This window comes from Stegodyphus dumicola, chromosome 7, assembly GCF_044657685.1.
Source record: "Stegodyphus dumicola isolate Sdum_Otavi_A_Nest chromosome 7, ASM4465768v1".
Taxonomy (NCBI): domain Eukaryota; kingdom Metazoa; phylum Arthropoda; class Arachnida; order Araneae; family Eresidae; genus Stegodyphus; species Stegodyphus dumicola.
Genome location: NC_140774.1, coordinates 98135332 through 98149991, shown reverse-complemented (window position 1 = coordinate 98149991; position 14660 = coordinate 98135332). Strand labels below are relative to the sequence as shown.

The window sequence follows — 14660 nt, the reverse complement described above, 5'->3', positions numbered from 1 at the left end:
TAAAATTATCTAATTCAGTTAATGTTGCAGTTTGCATTCTTCCTTAATCTTCGAATTGGATCCGGCTTAATATTTTTTGCAGACTGTTAGAGCAATTTTATAAAAGTAAGCTTGAACTTTTGATTATGTGAAATAGAATTTCTGATATATATTTACTAATATGTAAAGGATCTACAAAGCGAAAGTATGTTTTGAAGTCCATTAAACAAAAAGTGGAATTGCTGCAAAAAATGGATAAAGGCATATCCTTTGTTTATCTAACCATTCTGAAATCTGTTTATCAATTTCACGCTGCTCTGCGGCAGGGGAGGACGCCGCGATGCGCAATGAATTGGAAGTTGATCTGTCAGCACTATCCTTATCTTCAGGGCAGATGTTTTTATTTTATTTGGCTTATAATTCCTTACTAAATGTAGTATTTCATCTCGATGTACTCCATCTTTGATATGATTTAAATCAAATTCCTCGTCATTATAATATGCTTCCGATAGCGAAGAAAGTGACACAGAGGTTATTGAAAACGAAAAAATTTCGATTGACAATTAGTCGGTATTCTCGACACAGCAATTATAGGACCTGAACAGCAGAACTTTGTAACTGAACAAGAAATTATGTCTGTTTATAGAATTAAAGAGACAGTATTTTCACATAAAAAACGAAGCAACCTAAACTATTTACATTGAAAAAAATGTTTAATAAAGTAAACAAATAAATATTAAGCTTTTTTTTTTTTTTTGGTTAATTTTGATACCCTTTAGATCATAATTGTTCTTTATTTCATAAATCACGGTTTCATATTTTTAATTTTATAATTTCTGTATGCCATCTTACCAGATTTAAACTAATGATCTATAATCCGGAATCGCCGACAGATGCGAAATACAATCAAAAGTCGTTAATCTGGACTCGTCGGGACTTTAGATCATAATTGTTCTTTATTTCATAAATCACGGTTTCATATTTTTAATTTTATAATTTCTGTATGCCATCTTACCAGATTTAAACTAATGATCTATAATCCGGAATCGTCGAAGTCCCGACGAGTCCAGATTAACGACTTTTGACTGTATTTCCCATCTGCCAAGATTCATGATGATGCATTGTACCTATGCGAATATAGTTGAGAATGGACATAAATCTATCCAGAGGGCCTTGCAAAATGATTATTTTTGCACAATGATTTTGCCATTGCAAAATGCTTCCATTATTTAATTCTATTAATTTTCAAATTATCATAATCTAATATTAAATATTAATTAATACAAGAGCTAGAGGCCATACAAGAAACTCACAGAAGCTGCACATTGTCCACCTCTGAATTAGATAATGTTTTGCAGTGCTCTATAATACTCAATTATTAGAAGTATAAGCCCTCCCCCCAATATCCTTTGAAAAAAGTAATGTGAGATATTAAAAGCTAAGCATGGATAAATTCCATAAGTATAAATATTAACTTACTGTGGGCCACAAGAAGTAGCTAAACCTTCTTCAACTATTAAAGAATTTATACAAATTTCAAAATCTTCATCTGAATAGTAAAGAACAACTTCAGCTTTATTTTCACCTGGGATCATACCTAAAAGAATATATAATAGTATTTCCCTTCAAAAAATACACATTTCACATAAGAACTTAATTTTAGCATATGAACATAATCCAAATTCCCACAGAAACTTAAAAGTCTTATGACACAATAAATTTTCATGAGAAAGAAGGCAAAAGAAATTCAAAGTATGCAAAATTTTGAGAACTATTCATAGGAAACAACATGAGAAAAATGCATTTAAAGTATTTTAAGCTTTGTGCAGTAAATAAAATCTGAGGATAAAGCAATAAGCAGTAAAAACAATAAATCATTAATTAAACTATAAAAGCAATACATCATCTTTGACATTCCAAATGATATTGGATCTAAAGATCGATATTACTTTCAAATGAATTGCATCTGATAAACTATCTAGCTCAGCATTTCCCAACTTTCTTAGATCAGAATTATTTCCTATTTACTTCTTTATTATTTTGTTTTCTTACCCATTCAAATATTTATAAAATAAAAGATGTTGTTCAGCTCCACATTTGAATGCATAAAAGATAAATAATGTTCGAGGTCAGATATTAGAGATACTAATTTATAATTTACATATCTGCTCTTTAATATCAAGGATAATATTTATTTTCACATAGTAACTGATGATGTAATTTTACTCTATAATCTAGCATAACAAATTTCTTCCTACCGTTACTTTTAATAAAAACCAAAAGGAAAACTCAGCTTTGCATTTGAATAACTTTATGAAAGACATTAGTTAAGGTTATTTGAAGGCAAAGCACATGATGGCTTTCTGTCTAAGGATAGAGATGTATCTTTGGAGGACTTCCTAAGGGATATGGGTTCATATTCACAACATGGGTAAAACCATAAAAAATACCCATGCAGCAAATCTATTCACCTGTGTTAAAATCACAGTATCAGAGGTGTACCTGAAGCAAAATGTGAGCATGGAATTCTATGAACTTAGGTAACGGAAACACACAAACTGGGATTCAACAATTCCATTTTCAAAGCAGAACTAATTGCCCTTCTACTGCAATCTGCTATGCAACGTATACCATAACTTTTAGTGACTCAACATCTTGCCATATTGTGCACTTATAGCAGAAGCCATGTACATGCCATTTACTACAGAATGTTGTAAATTCCTTCTCCTAACCATCCTGTTCTATGTTGGGTTCCAGCCCACAAAGGGTATTGCTGGAAATAAACTAGCTGACCATCTGCCGAAGCAGGCAGCAAACCATATCCTAGATGACATGATTACAACTCTCCTCGCTAGCATCACATCTTAAGCAGACCACTCAGAAGTGCATGCTAAAGAAGCGGCAGGAGAGATGACTCACAGCCATCATGGATGCATTCCTTTTCTTTCCAAAGCCCACATTAGAGCTATGCAGTAGATCCTCTTCACTGAACACAGTAAATTCCCAGCATATGTACAATGCTTCAAGCACAGTGACACAAATCTTTGTGTGTGTGGTAGGAAAGAAACAGCAAACCACTATGTATTTGTCTGCCCACAGACATCAGGATACGATCTAAAAAACCAGTTTCCACACACTGGTCATTGAGAGCCACTAATAATAGCTGTGACGGATGTGCATAAAATAGAAGTGGCTCAGTATGGCTACTCCACCATATGCAGCTTGACCCAAACAAGTTGAAAACATTAAGTTTCATACAACAATAGGAATATAGCGGCACATTCCCCCCCCCCAATATTCAATGCCATTACCTATATTCAGTTTTGCACATAGTTTTGTACATAGTTATTGATATGTATATTTTCAATTTGCAACTGCCAATATGTTTGCATGATATGTCCTCCTACATTAGCTTATGCACCAGCTACAATTTAATTTTGTTCATGCAATGCTGTTACAGTTTTATCTATCCCTGACTGCTGAATGTGATATGTGTGCTCAGGCTTCTGTAAATCAAAGTGCCCTGTTATCATTAACAAGTGTCTAAGTTATATTTCAGCTCGGTTAGCGATGAATGGGAACACTTGGTCTTTACCAATGGTTAACATGTATATATTTCAGTTTAACAGAACTCATCTCACTGTTATAGCCCTAGTATGATGAGTTGGCATCTAAACTCCGGATGGCTAACCCCAGTTGAAGGCCAAAACTCGAGCAGGTATCAGTATTAGTGGTTTTTGGCCACTGGCAGAGTCAACAGACATACCTGCCAACCTATGGCACACAAAATTATAAGGATTTTCTTAATATAAAAAGGTTTTTGAAATTACAAAAAAGTATATAGAGAAAATAAAATTTTTAATACTGAATTAATATTGAATAGCAACTAATTAATATCTGAAAGCTCAGTTACTAATTCTTAAATGCAAATATTACAAAAAGTATTACTTATAACTTTTAATAGAAAAACAATACTTTAAAATCAGTTTTTGTACAAACGTTAAAAGCAGTAGCAGAGTTTTTCGTTAAAAAAGAAATTTCGTAATTTTGTGCATAGCAATTGTCATGCAGGCCTGCTTTTGCTAACAAAAGTTTTTTCTAATGTTGCATTACTAATATTAGATTGAAATTAATTCTTGTTTTAGCAACAACACTAAAAACCCTCTTGCACTCTGCATTACTATGGGGAATGGTCAGGATGGCTAAGATTATTCTACACCAGTGAGAGTCAACCTTCTCCCTACTGTCCACTAATGGGCGATTTAAGCTTTCAGCGTGGGTGGGCGGTGGGTTGTCTGATAATGATCAAAGAAGATCATCATGGATAGATCTATACAGAGGGTATTCACACAATTTTGTAATGATTTTGATTTTCTCCATGAATTTAAATATTAATTTTAAAATATAAACTTGACTTGCACTAAATTGGAATAAGATTCAATTATCATATGCAGCATTAAAAATATTTTCTTTAAAATGTCGCTGAAAAATAAACAATGGATTGAACGCTATATTTTTGCGCTGTTCGAAGATAAACATGCTTATTCAATTATTAAAACAAGATGTGAAAAGCATGGTTTGAGTATTTCTATACGTAAAATAAGTAACATAATATGAAAGGAATAAAACATCAGAGTTTACATATAACTAGGAAAAAGGCAAAAAATGCATACGCAACAAAGGTACATACAGCTCCTATTAAATCTAAAGCCACATCTCACGCTTTAAAAGAAAATCCAGCCCCTAAACAGCTATTGCAAAATCTTTAAATATCTCTGCAAGAACTGTGAACAAAATTATAAAATCTGATTTAAAGCTAATCAAAACAAAAAAACATGATTTTCATCACCTAACTCCAAAACATGTTTCTCACCGTAAGACTATACAGATTGCTACATGAAAGTTATTTGGCAGGTTAAAAATGGAAATATATAGTTACAACTGATGAGGCTTGGCTATACTTATCTGATTGCAATAGAAAAAGATCAATTTACTACCAAAACAGAGAAGAAAAGATTTAATATGTCGATTCAGAGAAAACAACGAAAGTTTTTCTAAAGGTTTATGGTTTTTACTGGATTCTCTTAAAAAGGAAAACTTAAATTAAGGAAAGTAGAGAAAAATGTAAAAATTAATTCGGATTACTATCAGAAATTTTACCACTTATTTGTAACCTTCACCGTGTTAAGTTCCATGAGGATATAGCTCTAAGCCAAACCTCTAAACCTACTGCTCTATTTTTGAAAAAAAATGAGACATGAAACCGGAATTGAAGCTATTCCCTTTAAATGCATCCCACCCAAGTCCTCTGATGTGTCTCCTATGGATTACTGCACATTTGGACTTTAAAAACAAGCTCTTTATAAGCGGCATCCCAAAACCATGGAAGAGCTCTAGAAGATTGTGAAGGAGAAGTGGAATAAAGTCAACCTATATATATATATGGCATGCATGTATTTATTTATACAGCTTTGTTGTTTGTTAATGAATTTTTCCCTCGTAAAAGTTAAATATTGCAAATTATAGTATAAATAAATACAAAATTTAACTACATATTTTTTACTAAAACTCTATTTAAAAACTTTTTTGCAGTTGTGCTATATTAAGCTACTGTGAAAGGGTGGGCGGTATAGATATTTGACTGCCTAAAATGTGGGGGGTAGGTATAAAAAGGTTGACTACCCCTGTTCTAAACACACTGTACTTTAAAATTCCATCAGTGTTTTTTAAAATCTACTGGGTGTCAGTTATTGCTGTTTTATAATTTTATCCAAATTTTCTAAATTTCAATTTACCAGATGCAACATAAACATCATCATCTTTCAAAACTAAATGAAGTAAAACTGGAAATCTATTCAAAAAAACACCTTATATCAGAAAAAGAATCATTTGCTGGAGCAGAAATATCTGCAAATTAAGCATGTAAAATCACTCATGGATGACTGGAAATTTATGCAGTGTGTAATCACATACTTGGCAGAAGTAGCTTCAAATGTGGAAACAAAGCTTATTTTTGTCTTCCTCTGAAAAGTTCTTCAGCAACTTTGTTAGCTTCAAGCCCTATTACCAAATCTTCATCTTTTATTTTACCACAAATCACATGAGACTATCCGGAAAGTTTGGTGAATCTGTCTATGGTTAGAATGGATTGTCTTACATAAAACAGCTGTTACTGTCCTTTAAAGTAATTCCTGTTGGTGGTAATGCACATCTGGGAATGGTTGTACAAGTCCTGAAAACTCCAGGCGTAGATGTCTTTACGGATGGCTTTCAGCTAGGTCATAACATTATGTTGGATATCCGAAATGCATGAAAACCTCTGGTCCTTCAGGGCCAATTTCAATTTCGGAAACAAGAAAAAGTTTGGGGAGTCGTGTGGGTGATTCGGGGACAAAACTCCCCTGTTCAACAGAAACTGCTGCGCCAGAAGGGCAGTGTGTGGCTGGGCATTATCATGAAGCAGGGTCGACTTGCCTTTCCTTAGCATACTGAGGGTGTACCCGTTTGATCCGTTGCAGCTGATGTTTCAGTATGTCCACATACGTACTGGCATTTAATGCGGTAACCTCAGGAAGGAATCTCCTGAGGGCAACTGAGTGAATCTTATGGATCCCCTAAATCTTATGGATCAGACCCTCTAGAGTCGAAGAACACCACAAGCACTGTCTTGATGCGGGATCTACAAGTCAGGAGCAAACCTTGCATTTATCCAAATTGTGGATCACTAGGAGGTGGGTCATCTCACAACCAATTCCCACTTTTTCTATTATCATTCACAGTGTCACATGATGATCCTTGGCCAAAAATTCCTTCACTCTATGCACGTTCTGTGGGGTGCCTGCAGTTGCAGGCCAACCACTTCGGGGGAAGTCTTGAGCAGTGTCCCACCCTTCTTGAAAGCTTTTAAATGATTCATAGATGCACTTCAGGGTGATGGTACATTCTTTGCAAATTGTTACCAGCATTTCACGAGTCTCTTTTTCTGATTTTCCAATATGAAACAAAACAGCATATTCATTCAGTGATCCATTTTGGGTTTTGATTGCACACACAATACCTTCACTCTACAATGAGCTGTTTCCACAAGATAAAACACTTCCTTCTCTCTATGCACGTTCTGTGGGGTGCCTGCAGTTGCAGGCCAACCACTTCGGGGGAAGTCTTGAGCAGTGTCCCACCCTTCTTGAAAGCTTTTAAATGATTCATAGATGCACTTCAGGGTGATGGTACATTCTTTGCAAATTGTTACCAGCATTTCACGAGTCTCTTTTTCTGATTTTCCAATATGAAACAAAACAGCATATTCATTCAGTGATCCATTTTGGGTTTTGATTGCACACACAATACCTTCACTCTACAATGAGCTGTTTCCACAAGATAAAACACTTCCTTCTCTCTATGCACGTTCTGTGGGGTGCCTGCAGTTGCAGGCCAACCACTTCGGGGGAAGTCTTGAGCAGTGTCCCACCCTTCTTGAAAGATTTTAAATGATTCATAGATGCACTTCAGGGTGATGGTACATTCTTTGCAAATTGTTACCAGCATTTCACGAGTCTCTTTTTCTGATTTTCCAATATGAAACAAAACAGCATATTCATTCAGTGATCCATTTTGGGTTTTGATTGCACACACAATACCTTCACTCTACAATGAGCTGTTTCCACAAGATAAAACGCACTCGCAGCAGCACCGCTCAAGAACTGGTTCATACTAGTCTTCACCTAACTGGAGTGAGATGTGCTGGTTGCACACTCTTACGATTGTCAGCACTACGATGTCATTCACCGAATTTTCTGGACAGAAGTTGTATACAGAATTAGAAGACAAAACAAAGATTGGTTTACAAACTTTGATAAATTGGCTTTAAATAGATCATTACTCATAGATTGCAAAACATGAATTAATGGAATTCTGCACTGTCCAACTGTGCCAAGAATGTCGAATGACAGCAAAATGGAGTGTTAAAAAAGAAAAAGCAGAAAATTTTGTTAAGGTCTGAAGACAAAAACAAAAACATTTGTTCTTCAAAAGATAAACTTATAGTATATGAAAAATGTCAAGCATATTTTTTTTTAACTTTTTGTATCAGTTTATGTTTTATAGTATTATTTTGAGGACTGCTAATTAAATTGCTTTCAGGTGCAGAAATTATTTTTATCACACCTATTTTTAACAAATGAAGTAGTAACTACATCTATTAGATATTTTATAACTTTCAACAGAGTGAATAAAAATAGAGACAATAGAATTTCGACAGAGCTTTTTATCTTAACTCTAGAAGTGCTTACTTCTTTCTTAAAAATATATAAGAAGTGGATTCCATTAGTTAGGATTCTAGATAAACATTTCTCTAAAGAAAATTAGAATGTACATATGTTTCAAAATTTTTCTTATTTCAGTATTATGCAGTGATTGAAATTGTTAAAATTTTTCCTTCCTTTTAGAACTCTTTTCAAGATAATAATAAATATCAACAATGTGTTCATCCATACTTATTGGTAAAGAAGCTTCTATTTTTCAGCTGCTAAATTTACTCAATTTATGAAAACTCGGAATAAATTTTAAAAAAAAGGGGGGTACAGTTTTGAATCAATATATTTCCTCCCATTTGTAGACAAGCAAAATATATCTGTTTATGCAACCAATAACTGGAGATTTATTTTTCATACCCAATAAGTACAGCCATTTTTGTCCTTTCCCTTGGTTATTTCTTACAGATTTTGCTACAGGGAAACATTTTTCTAAATAAAGCTGCAGCATGTTATGATGCATTGCAAAAATATTCTGCTTCCTTGATGAAATAATAGAAGGAAAGTTGTCTGTGTACAATTTTCGAAAGGTACATGAGTATTTTACCTTTTTTGCAGACATAACCAAGATAAGAGATCAAAATTTCTTAAACTATATCTCGAAAGAACCTGAAAATCTCAGAGTTCAGCGGCAAGATGAACGAAATAACAACTGTAATCTTGCTTTGTGCTCATTGACTAATATGTGCCAGATGACCCGCAGTGGCACTAGCTGCTCATTCGAGAGGTGGAATATGATGTTTTTGGACACGTGCTCTCACTCACAAAGCAAAAACGTGCCATAATATCTCACTGATGAAACTATTCCTGTTTTCTTTTATATGTAATCCAGAGAAAAACTAAGTGATTACAGTTACAAAAATCCTTTTTTGGGAGCAAATAATGAAGTATTAAGCCCCGCTACATAAAAAATCATGAGAAATTTTAATAAGAAAAGGTTTAAAGAAATATGTTATGAATTGGGTTGACAGGAGTATGGTCAGAATCAGAACAGTTGGCAACTTTACAAAAGACATTAGTGGAAACTAACAACTTTTTCAGATAAATATATTTATTCAAACTTGGGCTACTAAAAAAAATAAAAAAACTAATGAAGTGATTACGGAATTTACTTCAAGACTGCAATACTGTAAGACTCAATTTAAAGATCTATTTCCTATTCATTTAAATAAAATATTTCTTTTCATCCTTTTATGTTAATATTAAATATATCTATATGCTACTTTGAGCAGTAAATTAAGAGTTTGTAGTTAGAAGATACGATGTAATGCTACAGAAAGCTGTACTGAAGTTATGCATTTCAGCAGAGACCTACAGATTTTATATATATAAAAAACTAAAAAAAGATTTAATATTTTTCCTGCCATCCAACCGGTATCACTGCTGCCGTGATGAAGGGTCCGGGTTTGAATCCTGGAAAAGGTATGGATGTTTGTAAATGTACGGCATGGCGGCACTCTAAATATGCAGCAAGCCGAAAGTCTTCTTGTGTGGTTTGGTGGAAGGGAAGAGGGGTGGGAGACCCTTGGACCCGTCCCCCTGGGGTGCTCTCCATCAAAACTGGAGGCGGAACTGAGCTAAATCACACTCTCACCTGAATGGTGTTCAAGACTGTTGTCAACGGTAGGCATAATCTACCGCTCCTTACCCCTTACCACGAGGAATTTCATGGGCTTGGGCTGAGCACGTCAGACAAGTGAGCAAAAACAACATCAACATATTTTTCCTTCTGAACTCAGTACTATCACAAATGAAGTAAACTGCAACTTGAGCTCTGGCCAGGCAGATGGCCAACAGATGCAGTCCCAAGCAAACTAATGAAAGTTTCTCACAGCAGATATTTGCCACATTAAAGCCAGGCATTACCTTGCTGGAAAGTCATGCTTGATGTGTTCTGCATCCCTGAAATGACCATAGGACAAACAGTCCTAATCACATACAGTACAAAGAGTAAAATCTGAAGTTGCCAGAACTTCTGTGATTAATGATTTTGGAAACATTCAAATTTATTTCAAATCCAGCATAATTACATGCAGAAATTACAAAATAAAAAATAGGAAGGGTTGTTTGTGAAATAATAAAGCATTTAAGGACTCTTCGTTAAAAAAAAAATAGTGTTATCATTTGTTTTGTTTCATTACAAATTTATTTCAACAAGAGTTATTTAAGCAATTTCATTTTAAGTGTTAATACTTTCTCTTTAATTTTATAAAGACAATTTCTTTTTGAGTAACAAATAAATTGTTTCTTGTTCAATTATCATACATGACTGTTTATGTTGCCTATGCAAGCATTTTAAAAAATATATGCAGAACTGTCCTCTCATAACCTTGAAAATGCTCCACACAGCAGGTGCTGTTGTAAAACATTGCAGAAATTCTAGGACGGTCTTGCTTCTGCATCAGTTTTAAAAAGGCTACTTTAAATCTCTATTTCAAGGCATGTAAAATTCTAATATTCACTGAGTGATTAATAGACATAACATTTTGGAGAAAGAGCAAAACGTTGTTTTTCCTTAAAACTAATTTTTATCAAATAATGGTAATAATAATAGACTAAACAAAGTAAAAAGGTGGATGAAATCAGAAAGTTACGAAGCACAATCTACACTGATAGCTGAGCTTAAATTAATCAGAAACTAATTCTTTGGCCTTCTTCCCCATTATGCCAACAAAAGAAAACCAGTATGTAAAACATTCCACTCCATACACTCATCTTTGGGACTCACTCATTTTATATAGGACCAGATAAGATAGAAAAATGGATCCTCACACAGCCATTCAAGAACCAAAAATGGAAATTTAATTCAGTAGGCACCAGGTGTTAAAAATCTGAAATGACATGTAGAATGATTCAATTTTATTGAAGTTAACCATACTTTTCAGGGGAACATCTCAGCTAATGAGAACAAAAAACTATTTATGGCACATTTGCTTCTGCTTACATATTATATTATCCATTCCTACACCGAGGAAAAAAAAAACATGTGTTCTCCTGTTTCTCCCATAAAAGAGGTCTGGATAATTGATCCTTTTGATTATTCAACATCTAGATTTTGAACTTTGTATTGCACTACTTTGCTATCGCATGACGTGAAATGTGCAAATGGGATGTCTGGTGATTGAATGTAATAACACACGAACATGTGGCACTGCTCTAAATGCCTCCACTTCCATTCATGAGTATTGTTGTACTGACAAAATTGAGATTCATCTCATTTTCTGCCATTTATTGCCCTAATTACAATGACTAACATCATGCCAGGCATACAGCCTATGACAAGTGGTTAATGGCAGACTGGTTGGCATCCTTGCTTAAAGCAATATGACCTGCTGTGGTCTGATTTGGATACTGGACTTATTCAATATCAAGCTTTTATTTATTGTTGTCATTTTTGCTTATTTTAAAGGGTACATAACATTTGGGTATTTTTCTCTATTTTAATTCCTTTCACAAAGAGAGGAAGATCATAATGTTTACAAGAATTCCAACATTTTTACATTTCTATTGAATGATTGTTACACTGTTTTCTCAAAAACAGTGACTCCTCCCCTTAAGACCAGTATCATGTTCAAGATCAAAATGTGAAAAAATGTCAATGTTGCTATTAAGGTGTTAAAATTTACAAATGTAACCAATTTTTCTTATCATCTACACACAAAATGAATACAGTCAAAAGTCGTTAATCCGGACTCGTCGGGACTTCGGCGATTCCGGATTATCGATTTTTCCGGATTATAGATCATCAGTTTAAATCTGGTAAAATGGCATGCTGAAATTATAAAAATAAAAATATGAAACCGTAATTTACGAAATAAAGAACAATTATGATCTAAAGGGTATCAAAATTTACAAAAAAAAGCTTAATATTTATTTGTTTACTTTATTAAACATTTCTTTCAATGTAAGTTGTTTCAGTTGCTTCGTTTTTTATGTGATAATGCATTCTCTTTAATTCTATAAACAGACATAATTTCTTGTTCAGTTACGAAGTTCCGCTGTTCAAGTCCTATAATTGCTGTGTTGAGAATAACGACTAATTTGTCAATCGAAATTTTTTCGTTTTCAATAACCTATGTCACTTTCTTCGCTATCGGAAGCGAATTATAATGACGAGGCATTTGATTTAAATCATATCAAAGACGGAGTACATCGAGATGAAATACTACATTGAGTAAGCAATTATAAGCCAAATAAAATAAAAACATCTGCTCTTAAGATAAGGATAGTGCTGACAAATCAACTTCCAATTCATTGCACGCCGCTGCAGCGTTAAAGATAAACAAAGTTTAGATAAACAAACGTTTAAGTTTAGATAAACAAAGAATATGCCTTTATCCATTTTTTTGCAGCAATTCCATTTTTTGTTTAATGGACTCCGAAAGATACTTGCGCTTTGTATATCCTTTACATATTAGTAAATATATATTGGAAATTCTATTTGACATAATTGAAAGTTCAAGCTTACTTTTATAAAATTGCTCTAACAGTCTGCAAAAAATAATAATCCGGATCCAACTCGAACATTAAGGAACAACGCAATCTGCAACATTAACTGAAATAGATAATTAGATAATTTTAGCTTAGCTTATCCCTTCCGTTATACATTAAACGCGCATTCGTAAACGTATTTTGCGCACGCGCACACGCAAATTCGCAGCGGTAAAGGTCTTACGCGTCAATGCGACGCATGTGCAGAAAGTTTGTAGCTTTGAGGTCCGGATTATAGATCATTCCGGATTATGGGTGTCCGAATTAACGACTTTTGACTGTATAATGCAATTAAAGACTGAAATTTAAATTAAGTATTAAAATACTATTTGATATCAAAAGTAATTCTTTATAAGAAAGCTGAAAGCAATTATTTAAACAGAAGGAAACTTGCAAGCGATAAAAGAATAAAAAATAGCAGCAACCTAAGGACTTTAAAGTCAACTGCTTTCTTGCCCCTTGGTTTGTCAGCCATTCCTTTGCCTACAAAAGAACAAATTTCCTAATTTATTTCGTATTGCAGCACACACATATACATACGAGGGCCATCCAGGAAGTAGATTACGTTTCCGTCTGTGTCCGCTAGGGGCGGGGCTAGCGCGGCCATCTTGGGGTCAGAGCGTTGCGCAGCTCAGTCTGCATCTAGCCGTGCTAGTGAGAGGTTCGTGCTGTGCTCCGTTCAGATACTGTGACGGTTTGAAATGTCTGCGTTAATTGAAAATCCCGCGAGCTGCGAGGTGCGTTCAGTAATAAGGTTTCTGACTGCAAAAAACTGTAAACCGATAGAAATCTATCGGCAGCTTCGTGAAGTGTATGGGGACAACATTATCACTGAAGGTGGAGTGCGTCAGTGGGTCATAAGATTTCAAAATGGCCGAACCAATGTTCACGACGAAGATCGAAGTGGGAGACCCAGCATAGTGACCGCCGAACTTCTCGAAAAAGTCAATGCTAAAGTCCGTGAAAATCGAAATTTCACAATAACGGAACTTTCTTTGAGTTTTCCACAAATTTCGCGAAGTTTGTTGCACGAAATCATCAGCGAAAAGCTTGGTTACCACAAGTTTTGTGCAAGATGGATTCCAAAAATCTTGACAGAGGACCACAAAAATCAGCGAATGGCTGCAGCGTTGAACTTTTTGGACGCTTACCATAAGGATGGTGACTCTTTACTCGATCGCATCGTTACTGGTGACGAAACATGGTTGAAACATGTGAACTGTGAAGCGAAATTGCAATCAATGCAGTGGGGGCACACAAGTTCTCCCCAAAAACCCAAGAAATGCATGCAAACAATGTCAGCAAGGAAGATGATGGCGACTGTTTTTTGGGACAGAAAAGGTGTAATTTTGGTGGACTTCCTGGAAAGAGGCACTACAATAAACTCTCAAAGGTATTGCCAAACTCTCCAAAAACTCAGAAGAGCAATTCAAAACAAGCGCAGAGGAATGTTGAGCTCTAAGATCTTGTTGATTCACGACAACGCCCGGCCCCACACGGCAAATGTCACTCGTAAAGTTCTTGAATCTTTTAAGTGGGAGTTGTTTCCTCATCCGCCGTACAGTCCCGACCTGGCACCGAGCGACTTCCACCTATTCCCAACAATGAAGAAGTGGCTGGCTATGCAGCGTTTTGATGACGACGCACAGCTGCAAGAAGAGGTAACGAAGTGGTTGAAGGCGCAGGCGGCCGAATTTTTCGACGAAGGAATTTCCAAGCTCGTACATCGCTACGATAAATGCCTTAATTTGTATGGTGACTATGTAGAAAAGTAGTATTTGAGTGTGGCTTTCATCTGTATATAATAAAATTTGTTTCCTATACTTTGTTTATTTTTTTATTCCAAAACGTAATCTACTTTCTGGATAGCCCTCGTAATAG

The 14660-nt window shown here is 34.9% G+C and overlaps 1 protein-coding gene across 1 annotated transcript in view; it reads right to left on the bottom strand.

Moving 5' to 3' along the window:
* Positions 1-14660, bottom strand: part of qin (tudor domain-containing protein qin) — a 255808-nt gene that overhangs the window by 101499 nt on the left and 139649 nt on the right. Inside the window, exons 24-25 of the mRNA XM_035358504.2 lie at positions 13205-13262; positions 1459-1576 (exon numbers count right to left, since the gene is read on the bottom strand). Of these exons, the coding sequence (XP_035214395.1) occupies positions 1459-1576; positions 13205-13262 (176 nt within the window). The remainder of the gene's footprint in view (positions 1-1458; positions 1577-13204; positions 13263-14660) is intronic.